Source organism: Gobio gobio (assembly GCF_949357685.1).
Source record: "Gobio gobio genome assembly, chromosome: 15".
In the NCBI taxonomy this organism is placed as follows: Eukaryota; Metazoa; Chordata; class Actinopteri; order Cypriniformes; family Gobionidae; genus Gobio; species Gobio gobio.
Genome location: NC_137108.1, coordinates 49,894,285 through 49,915,768, shown reverse-complemented (window position 1 = coordinate 49,915,768; position 21,484 = coordinate 49,894,285). Strand labels below are relative to the sequence as shown.

Genomic DNA, 21,484 nt, shown 5'->3' with positions numbered 1-21,484 from the left:
AACTTTAAAATGTTCAAATCGTTCTTTTGTAATTTCAAATGGAGTTTTAAACCATATGACGTTTAAAAGGGGGGGGCGAGAAAAGTATTTTTGGGTAAACTATCCCTTTAACGTCTGCTTGTGGCGTAATATGGACAAGTTCTTCTATGATTATAATACAGGCCTGGTTTCACAGACAGGGCTTAGATTAAGCTAGGATTAGTACTTAGCTCAATTAGGGCATTTAAGTAGCTTTTTATAAAAGTGTGTGGTGTGCAACTTGAGAACAAAACAATGGCACTGACATATTTTCATATACGCTGAAACAGCTCAAACATGCATTTTAGTCTGGGACTAGACTTAAGCCTTGTCTGTGAAACCGGGGTAAGTTTGTTTATGGCATGGACATTTAAATTACTCTGTTTTCATATGGAGCTTTAAAAAGTTTAAAACTATGGCATCATACAGAACTATCAACATCATTTAAACTTAAAAATGCTTGCTTATGTCACAGTATGGAGATTTGGTAACACTTTAGTTTAGGGTCCAATGCTCACTATTAACTAGTTGTTTATTAGCTTGCATGTTACTAGGCTGTTTATTAATACTTAAATGCCATCCCTTAATCTACCCAATACCTAAACTTAACAACTACTTTACCAACTATTAATAAGCAATAATTAGGAGTTTATTAAGGCAAAAGTCATAGTTAATAGTGAGAATTGGACCCTAAATTGCTCTGTTTTCATATGGAGTTTTAAGTATGGCATCATAAAGAATTTAAGGGTGCTTTCACACCTGCCTCATTTAGTTCGGTTGAATCGTACTTGAGTTGGTTTTCCCCTTTGGAGCGGTTCGTTTGTGGTGAGAACGTGATCCGACCTCAAACATGCCCAACTGCAAGTACTGATCATTTTTGGACTAAACCAGCTGTGCATTATGGGATGAGGAAGTGTTTGTAGACAGTTTGCACTTTAGCATGGCAGCTCGCGGACTAAGTTGGAGTAGTGAGGAGGTGCTGAGCCTCATAGAAATTTGGTCTGATTACCATATTAGGTCCCAACTTTCAAAAACTCAAAAGAACAGCGCGATCTCCGCTTGAAGTGAGGAGCGATGCGCGCTCACCGTTTGCAGTGCATTAGAGCGTTGTTTTCAAGCCGCATCCGCGCTTCATTATAGAAATGTATTGTTTGCATATTGTGGTGTATACAAACAATCTAATAGATTATGACCAGGGACAAAACCAGCCCGCGCAGTCGCAGTTTAGGAAACGCCATGGCCAATGAGTGATGTGGATGTTGTCATGTGACTGCATTTTGGTTCGTTTCAACTGGTTCGGACCAAAGCAATCAGTCTGGTGTGAAAAGTATCCAAAAAAGCTGAAAAATGCTACAGTGTATAATTGTTTGCCCTTGGTTCGGACCAAATGAACCGAACTAGAGATGTGAAAGCACCCTAAAAGTGCTATTCCACAACATCATATGCAAGTTAAAGGATTAGTTCGCTTCAAAATGAAAATGTCCTGATGATTTCCTCACCCCCCATCTCATCCAAAATCATGTCTTTCTTTCTTCAGTTGAAAAGAAATGAAGTTTTTTGAGGAAAACATTCCAGGATTGTTCTCCACATAATGGACTTCAATGGGAACCAACGGTTGAAGGTCCAAATCAATGCAGTTTCAAAGGAAGGGCTTCAGAGGCTCTGACCGATCCTAGACGAGGAATAGAGTCTGATCTAGACAAACCAAAAAATAAACATTTATATACTTTTTAAGTCGGAAAGGTCACGTCTGTGACGTACGTGGAAGTAACGTCCCAGTGTTAAAACGAACGTGCAAAGACTAAATCAAACGCCCTTTACAAAAATAAAGTTAAAACAATGATGTCGGACTATTTTAAAGTTGGAGGAGAACATGAGATGGGCTGAATCCGAAACCGCCTTCTATACCCTATTTAAAGGGACAGCCATTTGTGGTGGTGTCCGAAACCATAGTGGACGTTATTGAGGGCACTCATTCAATCCCATAACACGAGTGTACAGCCTGTCCAAACAATGGCTGTCCGACTTCACTCACTTGTTTTCATTCACTCCTTCAAGTGAACAATATTAGTGAACAATGTAGGGAATCGCGAATGAAGGGGCGATTTCGGATTCAGTTATGGAGATTTTTGGCACTAGGTCGGCACTTCCACCTACATCACATGACCTTTCCGATGCGTTGTAAAGAAGCACAACAACTAAGTCGCGCATTTGAGGTTAAAAAGTATATAAATGTTCATTTTTTGGTTTATCTAGATCAGACTCCTGGTCTGGGATCGGTCAGAGCCTCTGAAGCCCTTCCTTTGAAACTGCATTGATTTGGACCTTCAAACGTTGGTTCCCATTGAAGTCCATTATGTGCAGAAAAATCCTGGAACGTTTTCCTCAAAAAACGTCATTTTTCGACTGAAGAAAGTAAGACGTGAACATCTTGGATGAGATGGGGGTGAGCATTTCATATAACGGTATAATATAAAAAAATTTAAATGCAAAAATATGCTCTCCTCTGCCACAGAGCATGAATGAAAACAAAACCTCTTTAAGTTCCACAGGATGTGAAGCGGTTCTCCGACGGCATCAGGACGAATCCCCATGAACAGGTGCACAGTTCAGCAGGAGCAGCCAGAAGAGGGTTAACCGCTCACCGAAAACACTGCGCTGTGTTCGCTCGAGAAGGACTATTAACCTTTACTGCCAAAGCTCATGCTGCTGTAGAAATGAAAAGTGTGTGACGGTCTCCAAGATGAGGAGAAGGCATAAGTGGAGTATGCATGCAGATAGGAGTTCAGGTTCAAACCGCACTGGCGTTTTAAATGTCACAGCCCTCTTTTATCGCCGATCTGAAACAACAGTCATGGAGGAAGAGGGCCAACAAACACAATAGAGGAGGTACAAACTTCATGAGTCAATGATCTGCGCTCATCTTGAGTACAGTTGACACAGATGTTGTGAGAAGCTGCGTTCATTAATCACTCGTCTCACGCCGCACATCTCCCCGTACGCCACTGCAAACCATGCAGATAAACACCTCGGCGTACCGAGCGCCAGGAGCCATCAACAGGTAATGGGACAAGCCTCTTTAAAAGATAACCATCAAGAGGCCTTATCAGAGCGCCCAGGAAGTCTGTCACGCCACTATCGACCTGAACCATCTATCTGACTTTCCGTCACGGGAGAGTCGCATAGAAACGCTCCCTGTTACTTCCTTCTTACGTGGCATCTTTTCGTCTCCCTGCGGAGAGAGTGTTCGCATTGTGTTGGAGTGTTAATTCCCCGTCCCTTTTTTTTTTGTGTGTAAAAACGTCTTAATTACAGCTTCTTTTTCCGTGAGAAAGGCCATGTCAAGCCCGAGCTCAGCCCGTAAAGATGGCATTTGATGGCTATTTGCTGCTATGCAACTCCACAGCTGCTCTTTCAGGGCCGCGGGGTGGGTGGGAAGCTCTTTTGTTGCGCTCGTCTGAGGGGACACAGGGGTTAAGTTTGATCACGGCGAAACATACGTGTGCTGAAAGACGGCTGATGAGCGGGAGGGGCCTCGCGCAAACCTGCCGGAGCAATTTACTTTTCTCCTTTCTTTAGCCGTGCGCGGTGAATCGGCCCGACGGAGGTCAGATTATTTTGTGCTGAAAACAAAACCATGGCATCTTTAACCCAAACACACAATGAACAACACAAGGAACGGGTCAGCGTGGGCAATTCATCACCCAACAATTAACTAGTCCATTAGTGAGGTCAGCTGGAGAGTTTAGCTTTTAGAGATTTTTTCCATGAATTTTAGCCATTTACTTTTATTAATATAATATAATATAATATAATTAATATAATTAATATAATTTAATATAATATAATATAATATAATATAATATAATATAATATAATATAATATAATATAATATAATATAATATAATATAATATAATATAATATAATATAATATAATATAATATAATATAATATAATATAATATATATTAGGACTTCCTGAGAAGTTGCTAAATTCATCCCACACAAAAAAAATAATCCTACATTTAAAATCAATAAGTAATAATACCATTATATTAAAATTTAATTTTCACAACTTTTACTATAAAAAGCTTTAGCAAGTTGACTTTCTAAATTCATCCCTGATGCCACAAAAATGCTAACATTAAAATTCATAACATCAATATGATTAAAAAATGTAATGTTTAATTTATATTGCGCCGCACTAAAGAGGTGATGAATTTATTTTTTTATTAAAAAAAAAAAAAAAAAAAACATTAGTGCATTGATGACCTTGCTAAGAAGTCGCTAAATTCATCCAAAATGAATAAAAAAGCTAAATTCAAATAAATAATTACAAATAAAAAAAAACCTACAATTGAATTCATATCATTCAAATTAATAAAAAGCTCAATTCAATTAAGTACACATTAAAAATACTACAATTTAAATTCACATCATCCAAAATTTAAACAAAATAAAAAATGCTAAATTCAAATAAAAAAATACTACAATTTAATTAATATCATCCAAAATGTATTTTTTTTAAAATACTTAATTCAAATAAATAAATACAAATTAAATACTACAATTTAAATACTACAAATTAAAAAATGCTTAATTCAAATAAATAAATAAATAAATGCACATAAATACTACAATTTAATTAATATCATCCAAAATTAATTAAAAAAATGCTAAAATTCAAATAAATAAATAAATAAATACAAATAAAAAAATACTACAATTTAATATCAACATTATTATAAAATTAAAATCCAATGCCTTTCCTACAATGCCTACAATGCTCACGAGGATGTTATCGTAATGATTCATGACGATTTATGCACATACATTCGAGCATAATATACATTCTCATCATCATTACACCTTATATTTCTCCGCTTCTTGCACAATGAGTGTCGCATTTAACTCAAATCAAGCAGATCAACTTTGAAAACTCAACACATCCCACATGAACGGCACTACGAAACAAGTCTGGTGTATGCATGATGGACCCTTTAACCAACATCCTCTTCCTTTAAGAATGACTAGACACACAGTTCACCAACCAATGCTAGTGCTAGTGCTAGTGCGTAAACCTAAACATGCAACAAACACCAGTCCCAATCCCCTTCTGCTAACCAAAGTGGCGTACTTCTCCCGAATCTCCATTCATTAACCTTTTCAAGAGCAGGGATTACCGTTTGGAGTATCAAGGAGACACTAATCCTATAAAAGTTGGCGTTGGTTCTTGAATCGGCCTGATCTCTCCTACTCAACAGCTACTCTAGGAAGAAAGGTCACCTACCAAAGACGAGCCTAACATGACGAGGCATCCTGGAAAACACAAAAGCAGAAACTCCCCCCTCCCCCAAGCATCGCAGGCCGCCCAGCCATCTCCAGCATGCGAGCGGAGAGCGGACTCTAATTCAGTGTAAGTACCGGGCCGCTGCTCGCTGGGAATAGCTCACATATGGACTGTAAACAGAGTGATTAGAGAGATGTGGAGCGGCCCAGCCCCTGCGCTGCCTGAACAGCACCCTGGGACTCTTTACACCACCGCACACACACACACACACACACCTGCAGGTAAAGAACGGGCTTCCCTGAGATGAAATGCACTGTGCCAAACACACGAGCTGAAACACTCGTCTTCCCTTAAGCATTTAAACAGGAGCTCTGCTTATTTAAAAAGCAGCTGCTTTAAGGGTGAATCTCATGAAAGTGTGTCCAGGTCACATTTAACAACATCAAGACGGGTAAAGGGAATTAGATTTTACATTTTTAGGATCATTTTTTATTAATTCTCATTACAGTAATAGTCTGGAAGTTGAACATGTGTTTGCGTATCGCTCAAAAATTATAATTTTTTTATTCAATTAATTGTACTATTGTAATAATTAATTATTGTACTATTTTTTTGTCAGATAATATGTTTTTAATTTAATATTCGATATTTTTAGGGAATTTTATGGTACTATATTATATTTATACAATCATTATGATCCATTTATTCACTATTTGGAGTATGGACCTGAAAATTAAATGTCTAGCTTAAACGGTCAGACGGACTGAAGTTTGGTCTTTTTAAAGAAGACATTTGGAAGATTTTTGTTGAAGTGAAAAAAAAGTGAACTTAAAAAAAAAAAAAAATTATATATATTTATATATATATATAAAATTTTACATTTATTGTAATGAAAAATGCACAAAAATACCATTTAAAATTTGTATATGAATATTTTTTAAAACGTTTTACTCAAACTGAGAAAATCAAAGCTAAACAAGTTGTGCTCCAAATTTGAGGTTGATTTTGTAAGAAATGAGCTTTTAGTAAGTCTGTTTGGGTGCAGTACCAAACGCTTCCACTAGATTCAATTTATTTCAAATTCGTTTCCAATGTGGTAATTTGACTTTTTTTTACTATAAAAATCCTCTAAAAAAAATAATAAATAATAATAATTTTTACTGAACAGCACGTCCTCCAACCAATACGCATATATAGGTCGTTTGTCACTTCCATGAAATACGACCCATAGGAGTGTTTACTAAAGTTCTGCCAGGTTTTATTTGCGTCATATTTCGGGTTTTGCGTAGCTCAATTGGTAGAGGATTGCAAAATACAACATCATGTGATCATGCAATCGTGGGTTCGATCCCAGGGAACGCAGCATAAACAAACTACCCTGTCGTATAAAAATGTTAAAGTTTTACATTGCGGTAATGAGAATTTATACATTTTCCAAAACACGTTTTACTCTAAAACTGTGAGAAAATCAAGTTGTGTTCCAAATCTTCGATTGATATCTCAAAAAATGAGCTTTCAGTCAGATTTTATGTATGCAGTACCAAACGCTTCCACTAGGAAATTCACCTCCCATTCATTTCCAATGCCGTGAATAATGCAAGCATGACTTAATTTATCCTTTTCAAATCATGTCCATGATTTTGAGCCAAAACCTTTACCACGTTGCGTACCATTCTGATGAACAATCCTGATTGTTCTCAAAAGTGATTCTGATGGCATTTTCATACACTCTAAAAAAAAAGGCTCGTAATCATAGGGGAACCTTTTTTAGTGCTATATAGCACCAATTTTGGTGCTTCAGTGGTTCTTCACCGGTTCTTCAGAGGTGCTATATAGCACCTTAGTCAAAGAACCGGTGAAGAACCTCTGAAGAACCGCTGAAGCACCAAAATTGGTGCTATATAGCACTAAAAAAGGTTCCCCTATGATTACGAACCAAGAACCATTTTTGGTGCAATATAGAACCTTTTTTTTTTTTTAGAGTGTAGTAATACAGTATTTTTAAACCTTTTTTAAAAATCAGCATAAATAAACTACCATACCATATAAATACTTCAAAGTTTTGCATGGCTGTCATTAAAATAACGCAACACGGTGCAAATGAAAACAGGCGTGATTTTCCGAGCACAATGCAATTCTTTCTTTCAGATTTTAAGCTTAAAAAAAACCCACACGTTGACAGGTTTCGTGAGATTCACCCATAACAGTTCACAGCTTGTAATGCATTATCAAGATCATTGTGGTTCGCCCATTGTTTACCCAACAATACTCGCATTCACAACGGCTAGCAACAGCAGCAAAATAAAGTGCATTAATCTACAGGGATGACAATGGCTATTGATTTGGATTTCTATGGCAATTCTGTCCATTTCCACTCTATCAAACTCTGGGCATTTGAAAAGGGACACTTGCAATCTTGGCAACTAGACGTGGAAGGCTCCAGCACCTGTGATAAGGGACATTCTTTTGCCAGAGAGCTCTGGTTCATGTCTTTGAGTAACTCCTTGAGCGCATTTCTTACTGTAGAGTGGGTCCACTGCTCTGGAGGAAGGTCTTCCAGTTTAGGACAACTGCAGGAAGGGATAGAACAAGAGAGAAAGAGTGAAAAGAGAGAGAGGGAGGACAGTGAGCACTGGGCTTTGCGTCTCTGCTGCAAGCGTCCCTCTAAGACAGACAGATTTCATTTGGCGCATGAAGCAGATGCATCTGGAGTCTCTCTCCCTCTCTCTCTCTCTCTCCTGATTGTTCTGATTAGTTAATTACTTTATACAACACATCTGCTGTATTGATGCATGAATTATACATCAGCTGCATGCGGCGACTATTATTTCACGTTACTTCTACCTTCCTGCCTTGATGTGCTTGCTAAAACAATTTAAGGTGTTTCCAGCTAGATTTAGATGCTAGATGCATTAAAAAGCATATTTATCCAGTATATTAGAGCGTGTTCGAAAGAGAGAAAAAAAAAAAAAATGCACGAGCAAAATCAATGGAGAAAACACAGCTGCATTCAGGGTGTCATTAATGAATGCTTGTTCAATAGGACGCAATAAACGGCAAGCTGCCAAGTAAATATCGCACACCGATGTTCGGCTCCAGCATGCAATGCAAATTAAGGATGACGAGTGTCATTTCCGCGCCACCGGCGTCACCAAACGGAACTGCAAAAACAATGACTGTTTTCAAAACACACACACGCAAACTTTAACTTAAGTTTGTGTTTGCCTGAACAGTCTGAATTCGGGTAATGCTAGTGTAAAAAAATGACACATCCTTGAATTTAAAAGGCATCCTTGGATTAATCTTAGTTTTTTTTCTAAAAAGCGCAATACTGATAATTTCATAGTTCTTAATAATTGGATGAGCGGTAATGTGCAATTAACACATCCATGTTTGCATAGACACACACACACACACAAAGAAGAGGAGAGACCGGCACACCTTTAAGTGTGAGACAGCCACAGAGCCTCTGGAGACGAGACGCACAGAGACACACAGATATACATGGATGTGTACAGAAAGAGGAAGAGGTGTGTGTGCCCACAGCAGTGGCTTGTGGGGGAAAAAAATATCTGCACTGTTTGTGGCTGCACTGCTGCTGTTGTGTTGTGGGTACAGTACATGGGAAACACTGACCTGTGTAGCTGGATTTTCAGCGTGACCACATGGTACACATCCTGTAACATGTCCGCAACTGTGGCGTCGGGTGCATCCGTCACGTAGGAAAGAGGCACGGGGTTCCACTTGCCCACCTGAATCAGACCTGCGGTGAGGAAACACACGATTAACCACAGGCAGACACACACACGACAGCACACGGGAACAAAAGACTACACTTTTTATTAAAGGGGACTCTTGAATGTTGATTATTTTCCTCATATTCTCCATTGTTGCGGCTCCTCTCTTCCCAGTCTGTCAGTAACGCTCTGTCTCTATGAAGCCCCGCCTTCTGAAAAGCACACTGTGCTCTGATTGGTCGGCTGGAGTAGTGTGTTGTGATTGGTGTTTGGGAAATGTCCCGCCCCTCACCATAACCGGCAGTTTCAACACACGACTAACTAACTCAACCAGGCCCCGCCTCTTTATTCTGCATATTAATTATTATAATGAGGAATATTGTGACGTGTTGGTTCCCGGAAGAAACTCAAGACTACAATGGAGGCGTTTCAGGAGTTCAGAAACACTGATATAGAGAAGAGCAACATTACACACTAAAGACAGATGAACATGGAAAAAACTAAATTGGACCCCTTTAGGTTCTTTACAAAAAATAATGTGGCAATTCTGGTACTTCGTTATGCTATTTAAAGGATTAGTTCACTTTCAAATAAACTTTTGCTTATAATTTACTCACCCCCTTGTCATATCCATGTCTTTCTGTCTTCAGTCGAAAAGAAATGAAGATTTTTGATGAAAAGATTTCAGAATATTTTTCCATATAATGGAAGTCAATAGACCCCAAACGGTTCAAGGTCCAAATGAGAGGTTCAGTACAGCTTCAAAAGGGCTTTAAACCACATCAAACGGTACCAGACGATCAATAAGGGTCTTATCTAGTGAAACGATCGGTCATTTTTTAAAAAATAAATAAAGTTTAAGTTGGGGTCTATTGACTTCAATTATATGGAAAAATATCCTGAAATCTTTTCATCAAAAATCTTCATTTCTTTTCGACTGAAGACAGAAAGACATGGATATCTTGGATGACAAGGGGGTGAGTAAATTATAAGCAAAAGTTTATTTGAAAGTGAACTAATCCTTTAATAACCATATACAACATAACACACTTCAAAAAAATACTATTACCATCACAGTAATGTTAAAACCTCAATACCTAGTAAGCTGCCTACATTCATTCTTGTTTTTATTACATATGCTTACAGACAATTTTTCATAATAAATAAAAAAACATAGGCGGTATTTAAAGCAATCTCCTTATGCGGGAAGCATCGCGGACATCTAACACAATCCCATAATGCATTGTGACAACATTAATTAAAAAAAATCTAGACAAGACATCAGGTGAAGTGAGAAAAATGTTGGTTATAAATATCCATATTTAATGCTGAAATCAATTTAAGTTTGAATGGTATTGTTTAAAAAAACAGTATGCACAAATATTGGTTAAATTGTCAAAGGTTTGGGGTCGATTTTAATGTTTTTTCCATCTCTTCTGCTCACCAGGGCTGCATTTATTTGATCAAAAATACTGTAAAATTTTGATATATTTTTACAGTTTAAAATACGTGTTTTCTGTGTGAATATATAGTAAAGTGTAATTTATTCCTGTGATCAAAGCTGAATTTATCATCATTACTCCATGTCACATGACCTTTCACAAATCACTCTAATATGAGGATTTGATGCTTAAGAAACATTTATGATTGTCAATTTTGAAAACAGTTAAATTTGTTCTCAAGATTTGATGAATAGAAAGTTTTAAAAAACTATCAATTCGATTTTTTTAAGTTCATTTTTATGATAATACCATAGTATTTTTTAGTATGGGGTTGAAGAGAGGCCTTCACTCTCAAATCTCGAGCATGTGTTGTCTTTCGACTGGCACTAAACGAAAATCCAGAAGATCCAAAGGAAAAAGAAATGATGATGGACAGCCTGCAATAAATTACAGTCTGAAGGCTACAGCTCTTAAAATAACCCCCAACTCCATAAAGCGAGCAATTAGAAACAGCAGGCCCACCTCCACACTCGTTCCCATTGAGAAAAGTGTGATTACAGAGAGCAGGAGGTGCACCTGTGTGTTCCTGCCGCTACCCACAACCCCCCTGACCTCGGCATCAGGTCAGCACGAGCAAAACCCGGAGCCTGGCCAACAAATCACTCCCGAAATATCTCTGTTTAGCCTCCAAAAATATCTGAGCATCTGCCCGGCGTTCGATGACTCACGGTTAAAGGCATAGAACAAATCCTGGGCATGTTCTGGAGAAATCTGTGCAGGGAAAGCCAGTGAAATGCCGTACCTTTAGCCTGTGCGGCCGAACTGTGCGAGTAACCCAGAGAGAGCAGGGCCATCTCGATCAGCTGGTTGAAGAGCATGTCCTTCCTGACCAGAACGAACTCTGCGTGCTCCTCTTTGCTGTCAAACTCGATGGGGCTCTCATAGTGCTCCACCACACAGAACACCGGCAGCATGTTACCTAGCAGAAACAAGAGGGCACGCTTTACACCAAATGCATGCATTTCAAATACACTGGATTTCATTACCACCCATTTACAACGCAAGTGATTAAATGAAATAAATGACATTCAAATGTAAACTAACGGGCAATTCATGTAAACAGCGATTGGCGATTCTCAGACTCGGACGCTGCAAAAGCATCCTAACATACAGTTTCATACCCATATATGCAAAGTTTTAATAGTTTTAACCAGGGCTCTGAACCGGTCGAAAACGAAAACCGAAAACGAACTTAATTTTAAGAGGAACAAAAACGAAAACGAAATCAAAATCAATTTGAATCGTTCTGAACAGAAACGTTAATTTGAAATGATCATTAACCGGTTAATAACGTTATTTTATCGTTCTCTTTAATATTTTAATTTGGCAGTGACCAATAATGAATAGAGTAGTCCAGCATGTGACGCTGACGGATCAAGCGTGAGTGAAATGTCTGCGCACCATCATCTATGAATCTACCGGTAACGCAAGTCAGTGTGAGTGCGAATTTTCATGCCTCATTTCTTTCCCTGCTGAGGTCTACAATGAAAGCGCAGGTATTGGAGGACATTCTTTTCGTACGTTTAAATAAGCAGTACGGACTTTAAGCTCAAATAGTCTGATTTAGGTTAGTTTATGGATTCAGTTTAAGCCTATCCAAGTAGGCTACAGCATCTATCAAACATTTATCCTATAGTCTTTCAGATTGCCAATACAGGTCAATGTTTTCTATATAGACGGTTGATGCTTCGTATTAAATGTTATATTGCATTAAATGATCAAGCTTTATTAGCTGACTGAATTTGATTATGTGATGCAAGGACGTGTTGCGCAGTGTTTGCTTTGAAATTAGCAGTTGACGGTGCATTAAAAGAGCAATGGTTATCCAGTTTATTTATTCTTTATTCATGCAATTTTTAAAACAAGTTGTGTTGAAAAAAAGTTATGTAAAAAGAATGTTATCACTCTTCTGAAAAGAATTAGGCATAAGAGGGCCACTTTCGATTGTCTAACGCTCCATTAAAACAGGTCCGCTGTTTATGCTTTGTAATTAATGCATGTATTTCTGGTTTTAAAAATGTTATGAAATAAATATTCAAGTTTAATTACCATGCGTTATATTATTATTGAGTGAAAATAAGCCTATTTATACGTATTTGTTTAAAGTATAGGCTAAATTAAAATAACGTTATTAACCGGTATTTTTTCATATCAAACCGTTTTCGGAACTGTAATGTTTATTGAGGAACGCAAAAACGGAAACGCTATAATATCGATTCTGCTCGGAGTGAACCGATTGATATTTTTTTCCGTTTTTAAGCCCTGGTTTTAACTAAATAAGAGGAATCTGGGATCATAAAAAAAAAAAAAAAAATGGAGATTACTTTTATTCAGTACTGTCCTGAATAAGCTATTTCACATAATAGATGTTTACATGTGACCACAAAACCAGTCATAAGGATCTGAAAGCTGAATAAATAATCTTTACATTTATGTATGGTTTGTTATGATAAGACAATATTTGAAAATCAGGAATCTGAGGGTGCCAAAAAGACGAAATATTGAGAAAATCTCCTTTAAAAGTTGTCCAAATGAAGTCCTTAGCAATGCATATTACTACTAATAATACATTTGTGATATATTTACGGTAGGACATTTACTAAATATCTTCATGGAACATGATCTTAATATGATTTTTGGCATAAAAGAATAATGAATAATTTTGACCCATACAATGTATTGTTGGCTATTGCACAAATATACCAGAGAAAACCAAAATTAATACAAATCGCCACATTACCCTTGAATCCACATACCCTTGAATCTGAACTGTCTGTCATTACCTGGATGATCTACGACTGTTTTTATGCTTCATGTTAAAGGCACAGTATGTAATTTATCTGCGCCAGAGGTCGCTTATTATTTTATAAAGTAAAGTTTCGTATTCAATTTATGGAAACCGTGTTGAAAGTGCCGATCAAAGGCTTCCGTTTGTCGCGTACGCATCTTGAATTGCGAGATGGCACTTTCAACACTTTTCCACGGAAGGTGATCGGCTGGAACTTTACTTTACTAAGTTTTAAATGTGGATATTTTTCTTACACAAACGCATCGATTCGCTTCAGAAGGCCTTTATTAACACCCCAGAGCTGTGTGGAGCACGTTATTCGATGGACAGTTGCATTTTTTATGGACTTCAAAAACAGAGCAACTATTACTGCTATTATAAAGCTTGGATTAGCCTGGATTTTTGTAATATAACTCAGATTGTATTCGTCTGAAAGAAGAATGTCATATACACCTAGGATGACTTGAGGGAAAGGAAATCATGGGCTAATATTCATTTTTGGGTGAACTATCCCTTTAATATTACAAAGTATTTAGATTGACTTTTTAAAGCATGCATGCATGCAACACATTTTAAAGAGAGCGTGCACCACACACACACACACACACACACAGGGAGCTGCTAGAACGCAGGAATGTGTTGCATGCAAGTTCGGCCAAAAATGCAAATGCAAATAAAAGTTTGCATTTACTGAAGGAACCATAACCCAAAGCACGAGCAACAGGAACAGATACATTTGCCTAAGCGTGCCACCTCTAATTAATCAATTGATTATAATCCGCTGTAATGGCGTTACATTGTAACATGCATAATAAGATCAGAACGCGGAGCGAGCAGAGACGGCGTCGACGAAACAGCTCTGCTATTTAAACGCGTTAGCACACTAAAAGGTTATCGTGGGTTTAGCGCTTTATTTATTGTTAAGGTGCTCAAATCACATTAGAATACTTCTCCAGGCAGATCCCAGAACCCTTCCCATGATGCACTGCACGCAGCAGCTCCCTATAGCCTTGAGGTTTACGAGTCTGTGTAAACAGTGCGGCGCTATCAGGGAAAAAACCAAGAATCTCCGTCCAAAGCTGTCATGTGTTCGGGTTTACTGTGCAAATATCACATAATACCAGCCAGCTGCAACACTCCGGTGATGAAATCTCAGGAACTTCATGATCTCTTGGACTCGGGATCTTTATTTTTACAGGGTTTAACACAGGCTGGGGGTAATATCAACGTCTCATATTGTGATAAATCAGATTTCTGCTCCTCACGGTCGCAGCTTCCCTAAGAGTGCGACCGTTTTCTGGAAAACAATCGATAAATAGGGTAATCATAAGCAGATGCCAGGGAATGTGCTGAATCGAAGCTTTTCCATTTTTAATAGATAAAGATCTAACAATAAAGACTGCTGTGTCGGTTCATTTCAGGATCAATACACGCTTTGTTCCCATGAGCTGAGAAAAGCCCATGGTAAATATTATTCAGCTAAAACAATGAATACAGTAGCTACCAAAGTTCAGCAGGCACTCAGCAAAAACTTTACCATTCCCCATAAATAATAATAATAATAACGCTTGGCCAGAGAGCTATGGAACGAAGCAGAGGAACATGAATAACTAACGCTAGTTGGTGTAGCTAAAATATTTCCCCTTTAATTGTACACTGCAGATATACGTAATTGTACACATACACAATATATATTTTATTATATGTGACCCTGCAGCACAAAACCAGTCGTGCGTCTCACGGGTATATTTGTGGCAATAGCCATTGTATGGGTCAAAATTATCCATTTTTCTTTTATACCAAAAATCATTAGGATATTAGGATCATGTTCCATGAAGATATTTTGTACATTTCCTACCGTAAATATATCATATATGTATTATTAGTAGTAATATGTATTGCTAAGGACTTCATTTGGACAACTTTAAAGGAGATTTTCTCAATATTTAGATTTTTTGGCACCCTCAGATTCCCGATTTTCAAATATTGTCCTATCAAAACAAACCATACATCAATGGAAAGATTATTTATTCAGCTTTCAGATGATGTATAAATCTCAATTTCAAAAAAATATGACTGGTTTTGTTGTCAAACGATTAATCACATCCAAAATAAAAGTTCATGTTTACATAATATATGTGTGTACTGTGTATAATTATTATTATGTATACATAAACACACACACGCAAATATTTCTTAAATGTATACATTCAAATATACAGAATTATACACAGTACACACACACACACATATATTATGTAAACAAACTTTTATTTTGGATGCGGTTAATCGTTTGACACTAATATACACTTAGAGAAGTAAATAGCAATGCACTGAAACATCAAAATCACTGAAACGCAAAATTAATTTACTAAGAATTTCAATTCGAAAAGATATTCCGACATACTAAACACAAATATACCTTTAGAAATGTTGCTGGTGGACTAGCGATGCAACAAATATGCTAACTACTTCGCATCTTTACTCCATATTTCAGTGTTATTCAAATGGCTCCATCCGGACATAATTGCGTCATTTTAACGTTTCTACAGATTAAAGTAACGAAACAACGGAGTGGTTCAACCCACAAGGGCTCGGGTCGTTTTGGAGCTAAATCTATAATATTTTTATCTAGAGCCAAACGTGCTTTGTTCACTTTAAACAAAGCGTCACATGAAGAGCTGCAGACGCAGTTATTTTAACAACAGTAGCAGAAACACGTGAGCAGTTTTCACTAAAACGCTGCCGAAAACCAGACTGAAGCAAATACAATTATTTTAATCTGTCATACAGATCCTGATTCCGACTGTTTAACTAAACCAGGTTTGAGACGAGTTAACCTGTGGCGTTTTTGTCATACATTTAGCATTAATAATCAGCATATTAATAGCATTTCATAATAAACAATGTTTGAATTTGGAGATGATGTATTTAGAGGTGGCAAGGGAGAGACTTTGAAATGAGTTAACTTTGTTTTGTCCTCATGATGAGAGTTTGGATTATTAGATTGTGTCCATTGTTTGTTTTTGGTAATTTATTGCGTTGAGCAAAATATAAAAATGGTCCATATTTTTCCTAAGAGGTAAACCCTGCACCCCCAGTGTGTTCGTGCCAGACACAAAGATGTCAATGTACATAATAATACATTACAGGATTAGTTCACTTCAAAATTATGATCATTTACTCACCCTCATCTCATCTAAGACGTTCATGTCTTGGATGAACATGACAAGTTTTTTGAGGAAAACATTCCAGGATTGTTCTGCACATAATGGACTTCAATGGGAACCAACGGTTGAAGGTCCAAATCAATGCAGTTTCAGAGGAAGGGCTTCAGAGGCTCTGACCGATCCTAGACCAGGAATAGAGTCTGATCTAGACAAACCATCGGCCACATTTACAACAAAAATAAACATTTATATACTTTTTAACCTAAATTGCTCATCTTGCGCTGCGACACCACGGATAATGTAATCACGTCGGAAAGCTCACACTAGATGTAGGCGGAAGTACCGCCCCAAGCGAATGTGCGAAGACTAATACAAACACCCTTCACAAAAAAAAACCTCCATCTCCAACTTCAAAATCATCCGACATCGTCGTTTAACCTTTTTTTGCTAAAGGATGTTTGTGTTAGTCTTCACACGAGCGCTTTGTAAACACGGGCGGTACTTCCGCCTACATCTAGTGTGACCTTTCCGACGTGATTACATTATCCGTGGTGTCGCAGCGCAAGATGAGCAATTTAGGTTAAAAAGTATATAAATGTTTATTTTTGTTGTAAATGTGTCCGATGGTTTGTCTAGATCAGACTCTATTCCTGGTCTGGGATCGGTCAGAGCCTCTGAAGCCCTTCCTTTGAAACTGCATTGATTTGGACCTTCAACCGTTGGTTCCCATTGAAGTCCATTATGTGCAGAAAAATCCTGGAATGTTTTCCTCAAGAAACTTCATTTCTCTTCCACTGAAGAAAGAAAGACATCTTGGACGAGATGGGGTGAGTAAAATTTTCATTTTAAAGTGAACTAACCCTTTAAATAATTGCCTGATCTTACCTTTTATTTTATTTTATTTTATTTGACCTTTATTTAACCAGGATAATCCCTCTGAGATTATAAATCTCTTTCACAAGAGTGTCCTGGCCAATATTCACATCCAGTTTAGGAGAAATACATACTTTTTTTTGGTTACATTTCTGTAAAAATCCCACTTTTTGGCCCAAGAGTCTCATCTTCAATCACTATTTTGAGTGTTTAATATTTTTTTCCTTTTACAAAGTCCTACAGCTGCCCCAACGGAAATGTAAAACTGTTCCAAAAAAAAAGTATTGTCCGTAGCTCTGCTGGGAAGTAAACACAGAGACCGGACCTCATGAAACTTTAATTGAATACCCCAGCCATATTTTCTCCAGGTGCAAGATACAGTCAAACCAACATGTATTCAGACACGTTCAACATTCCTCACATTATCAGTTTATCCGCTATAGTTTAGAAAATGCTAATAAAATTATGAGAAGAACTCATCTTGATAATGTCAGATAACTTTGATAGAAAGGAATGCGATTACAATCAACCAATTAGACTTAACTACACAATCAGATAATACCAGTTTAGCTCAACCGATGACCAAGCAATGCTTCATGTAGTTCAGTCACATTAGCAACTAAAGAAAAAACACTTCAGCAAAACGTGCTCAGCTCAAAGTGTCTGAATCATTTTGCTCCCAGTTTTACTGGATTATAATGTCACAGTTTACTTTATTTTGAAAATCCTCACTTATATTAATAAACTATAGTGTCCTGCACACACTAGTGAAAATTATATCTGGTGTCTGAATCATCTTTGGTTTGACTGTATTATGCTGCGTTCACACCGAACACGAATAGAGCGTCTGGCGCGAGTGATTTCCATGTTAAGTCAATGGAAAAGCGTGTTGATGCACGTCTGGAGGTCCAGGACGCGATTCCGCCTCATTCGCACATCCAGTTTGCGCAAATTGGACGCGAATTGAGCGTCTTGCGCGATACGTGCGTTATGCGCGAGTGGTGCTTTTTGTGCATTCACGCGTTTGAAGCGAATTCGCGTCTGACGCCCGAGTTGAAAAATCTGAACTTTGGCGTCAATTCGCGCCGCGTTAACCAATCAGGAGCCTGCTCGCTGCTGTCACATGGTAAAGTGACGTGATGAGAAACCCTGCATAATTTAAAAATACTACTAGTGTCACTAAATTTAGTTTTAAGACTTTTTCAGGTGAGAATGTAGTTGTTTAAAGCTCAAATCTGTGGTTTATTTATAAAGAGAGCGCCTATTTAAAAAAATAATCTTGTGTTTTTGGAGTTGTGAGATCCAGGCGATCACCGGGCGCTCAGCGCTCATGAACCCCGGCGAGAGCAGCCTTTCCTCGGCCAGTCCTTCTGCCGTCTGCCGCTGGCTCTGATGTCCTGTAGTGGTTAAACACGAGATATAACTCGTCTTGTGTGGATCTAACGGACGATCATGAATCTATCATTTGTTGTCTGCCAAATCGTTTTGACTGAGGGCAAAGAGAAGTTTCACTACTTTATTTTTCAAGGATATTTAAATACACATGCAGTGAAGATAATGTAGGAGTTGCCTGGACCACATTTGTGTGGCTATTAATGTTTAATATATATTTTTAATGAAAATGAAAAGAGGCAGAGTGGTGTTTTATGACATATTTCTCCTGGAGCGCCTTGATCTATTTTGCTTCAAACGCTCGATTTTATATGCAATGGATGCAAAATGTTCAAGCGTCCAACTAGACGCGATTTTGACGCTCTATTCGCGTTTGGTGTGAATGCAGCATTAGAGTTTTTCGCCCTAACCATCAGTGGCCACAACATTTTATTGGTCACTCTGAGTGACGTATATCCAGTAGCCCAATATCATTGTGTTTGCTTCTCGCTGGAATGGCTTCCCAGGACACAGTGCTAAGAAAAAGCGAGCTCACCCCTCTTGTGGCAGGCCTTTAGATGATGTCCTGGGGGTTTGAAGGGCACTCCGGAGAGTTTAGCTCCAGTGCTGCCCAGACGAGATCTGCCGAGCGGGCTTCCGTTCTGCTCCAGGCGGGCCAGTTTGGCCGGAGGTGCCTTGGTGTCGTTCAGACTGTTGACCATCTCACAGTTCTCCTTCCCCAGGCACGTTTCGCTGAGATGCTCCATGGTTCTCAGCACCACTGCTCGCTGTCACCTGAAGGGAAAGACGTGGCGTTAGGAAGATCATAAACATCCAAAACTTTATTAAAAAGATTAATCGACCGCGGAAAAAGAAGAAAATGCAACATAAACTTCCGACTCCTCCATGTAGACTGAAATGTCAAATCGAGCCTAATGTAACATGGCATTTACAATGTTTCATGCGACGACGATTCTTAAGAGCATGTATTATGCATGTCTAACCCACTGCAGAATCCCATGTGAAGAGCAAACAAGCTCGTTTTTGTACAGTCGCATTAATGTGCGGTAAAATATTTAACTGAGGGGAGACTCAATGATGATGATTTTTGGTTACAATTAATGACATCCACCCCCCCTAAAAAAAAAAAAGTTTCCCCTACAACACCTATCCAAGATTAGCACAAAAAAAAAGACGCGTCTCAACATTGCATTCACAGTCAGCATGACAGACGGGGTTAGATTTCACCAAACAGGCCAAACAAGACATCAGACATGCATGAGCTCCACAGCACAAGATGAACTGACATGACTTCATGTAAAACCCACAGAACAGGTATAGAGGATATATAAAAATTCTGCGGATTTAATGTCCATTTAGTAAGACAACTTCTCCTAACCCTTAAAATGACTTTAATCTAATGCACATGTACATTTTTTAAGTGTATATAACAGAATATTAAACAAATCTAGCGTGCATACACACATTTCATGATTTAAAAGGAAGTAGAAACACTTTAAATCATCCCATAAAAAAAAGAATGAAATCTTGAACTCACCACTTTAAGACGAGCATATAAAGAGATGAACAAGTTTTGGCAGGATGAGCACAAACTTCAGGCGAATACCACTTATTATATCTAATATCTATCCTCCACACCACAGTGTCTCGTGGGTGACAGCGGATAACGCATTTAGAAGCGTGTACACAAAGCGCAAAGTACTTTAAAAATGTGATGAAATCTTTAGAATAAACGCATCAATCCTAGAGTTCAATAGTTTAGCGTCGCATCCAGCGTCCGTTCCGTGCGGGAAAATAACGCGGAAAAATAAAAGTGAGCATCGGCGTTCCCTACACATCCCGTTGGGCTCGAACGACGCGAGGCTGTGGGAGCAGAAGCGCTCGCGGATCGCCTCTCATCTGGCCGAACAACAGCTCGAAGCCCCGGCGACCTGCCGTCTCATCTCCAGCCGAGGTGCGGATCCGAAGCGGCTTTAAAAGTGCGCGATACACTTTCGAGCGTCGAGCGAAACATCAAAGCGTGCGAACATTCCTGGCGCGCGTCAACGCTACATTGTATCTTCCGCTGGTTACATTTGTAACATTCGCGCTCGGTCCTTTTCTTTCTGTTTCCCTTCTGTGTATGTGTGTGTGTCTCTCTCTCTCAGTCTCTCTCTCTCTCTCTCTCGCTCTCTCTCTCTGTCCCCATTAAATTATGAGTTGCATCGGCTCATCCCTCCCTCTCTCTCTCTCCGCGCTGCCTGCCGCTTCTCCTCATCTCGAAAGCTCCTAAACGACGCGATTGAAGACGGATTTCGGGTGCTCCCGCGTGTCCCGCTGTCCTGGAGGAGGATGGAGGCGAAAATAAAGTAAAAGTGCCGGAGAACGAGGATGATGATGGTGGATTTCCGCCTGCACGCGCGCAGGAATTTTTAATCAGCTTGATTAGAGTGAGGCGGTTCTGCATTTATTACTGAATAACACACACACACACACATCCTGTACACTCACACACACAGGATGCACATGGATTTCTGCATAACGCAATAAAAGCAGAGTGCATATTTATTTAATTCTGTTATAAAATAAACGATCTTTGTTCGCGCACGGTGTGATTTTGGTCGCGATGGTGTGTGTTGTCGATCGGAATCGAGTGGAAGGCAAACGCGAATGATCATATGAACGAGTGTGATGATATTACAGCAGCTTTTCTGTTTTTTAAAAGTTGCAAAAG

General features: G+C 38.5%; 1 protein-coding gene across 1 annotated transcript in view; it reads right to left on the bottom strand.

Moving 5' to 3' along the window:
- satb1b (SATB homeobox 1b) overlaps positions 1–20,934 on the bottom strand; it is an 81,012-nt gene extending 60,078 nt beyond the window's left edge. Inside the window, 5 exon segments of the mRNA XM_079836445.1 lie at positions 7,756–7,879; positions 8,946–9,072; positions 11,291–11,467; positions 19,307–19,545; positions 20,309–20,934. Coding sequence (XP_079692571.1) covers positions 7,756–7,879; positions 8,946–9,072; positions 11,291–11,467; positions 19,307–19,517 — 639 coding nt within the window. The 5' untranslated portion in view covers positions 19,518–19,545; positions 20,309–20,934.
- Between the last annotated feature and the right edge of the window lie 550 nt (positions 20,935–21,484).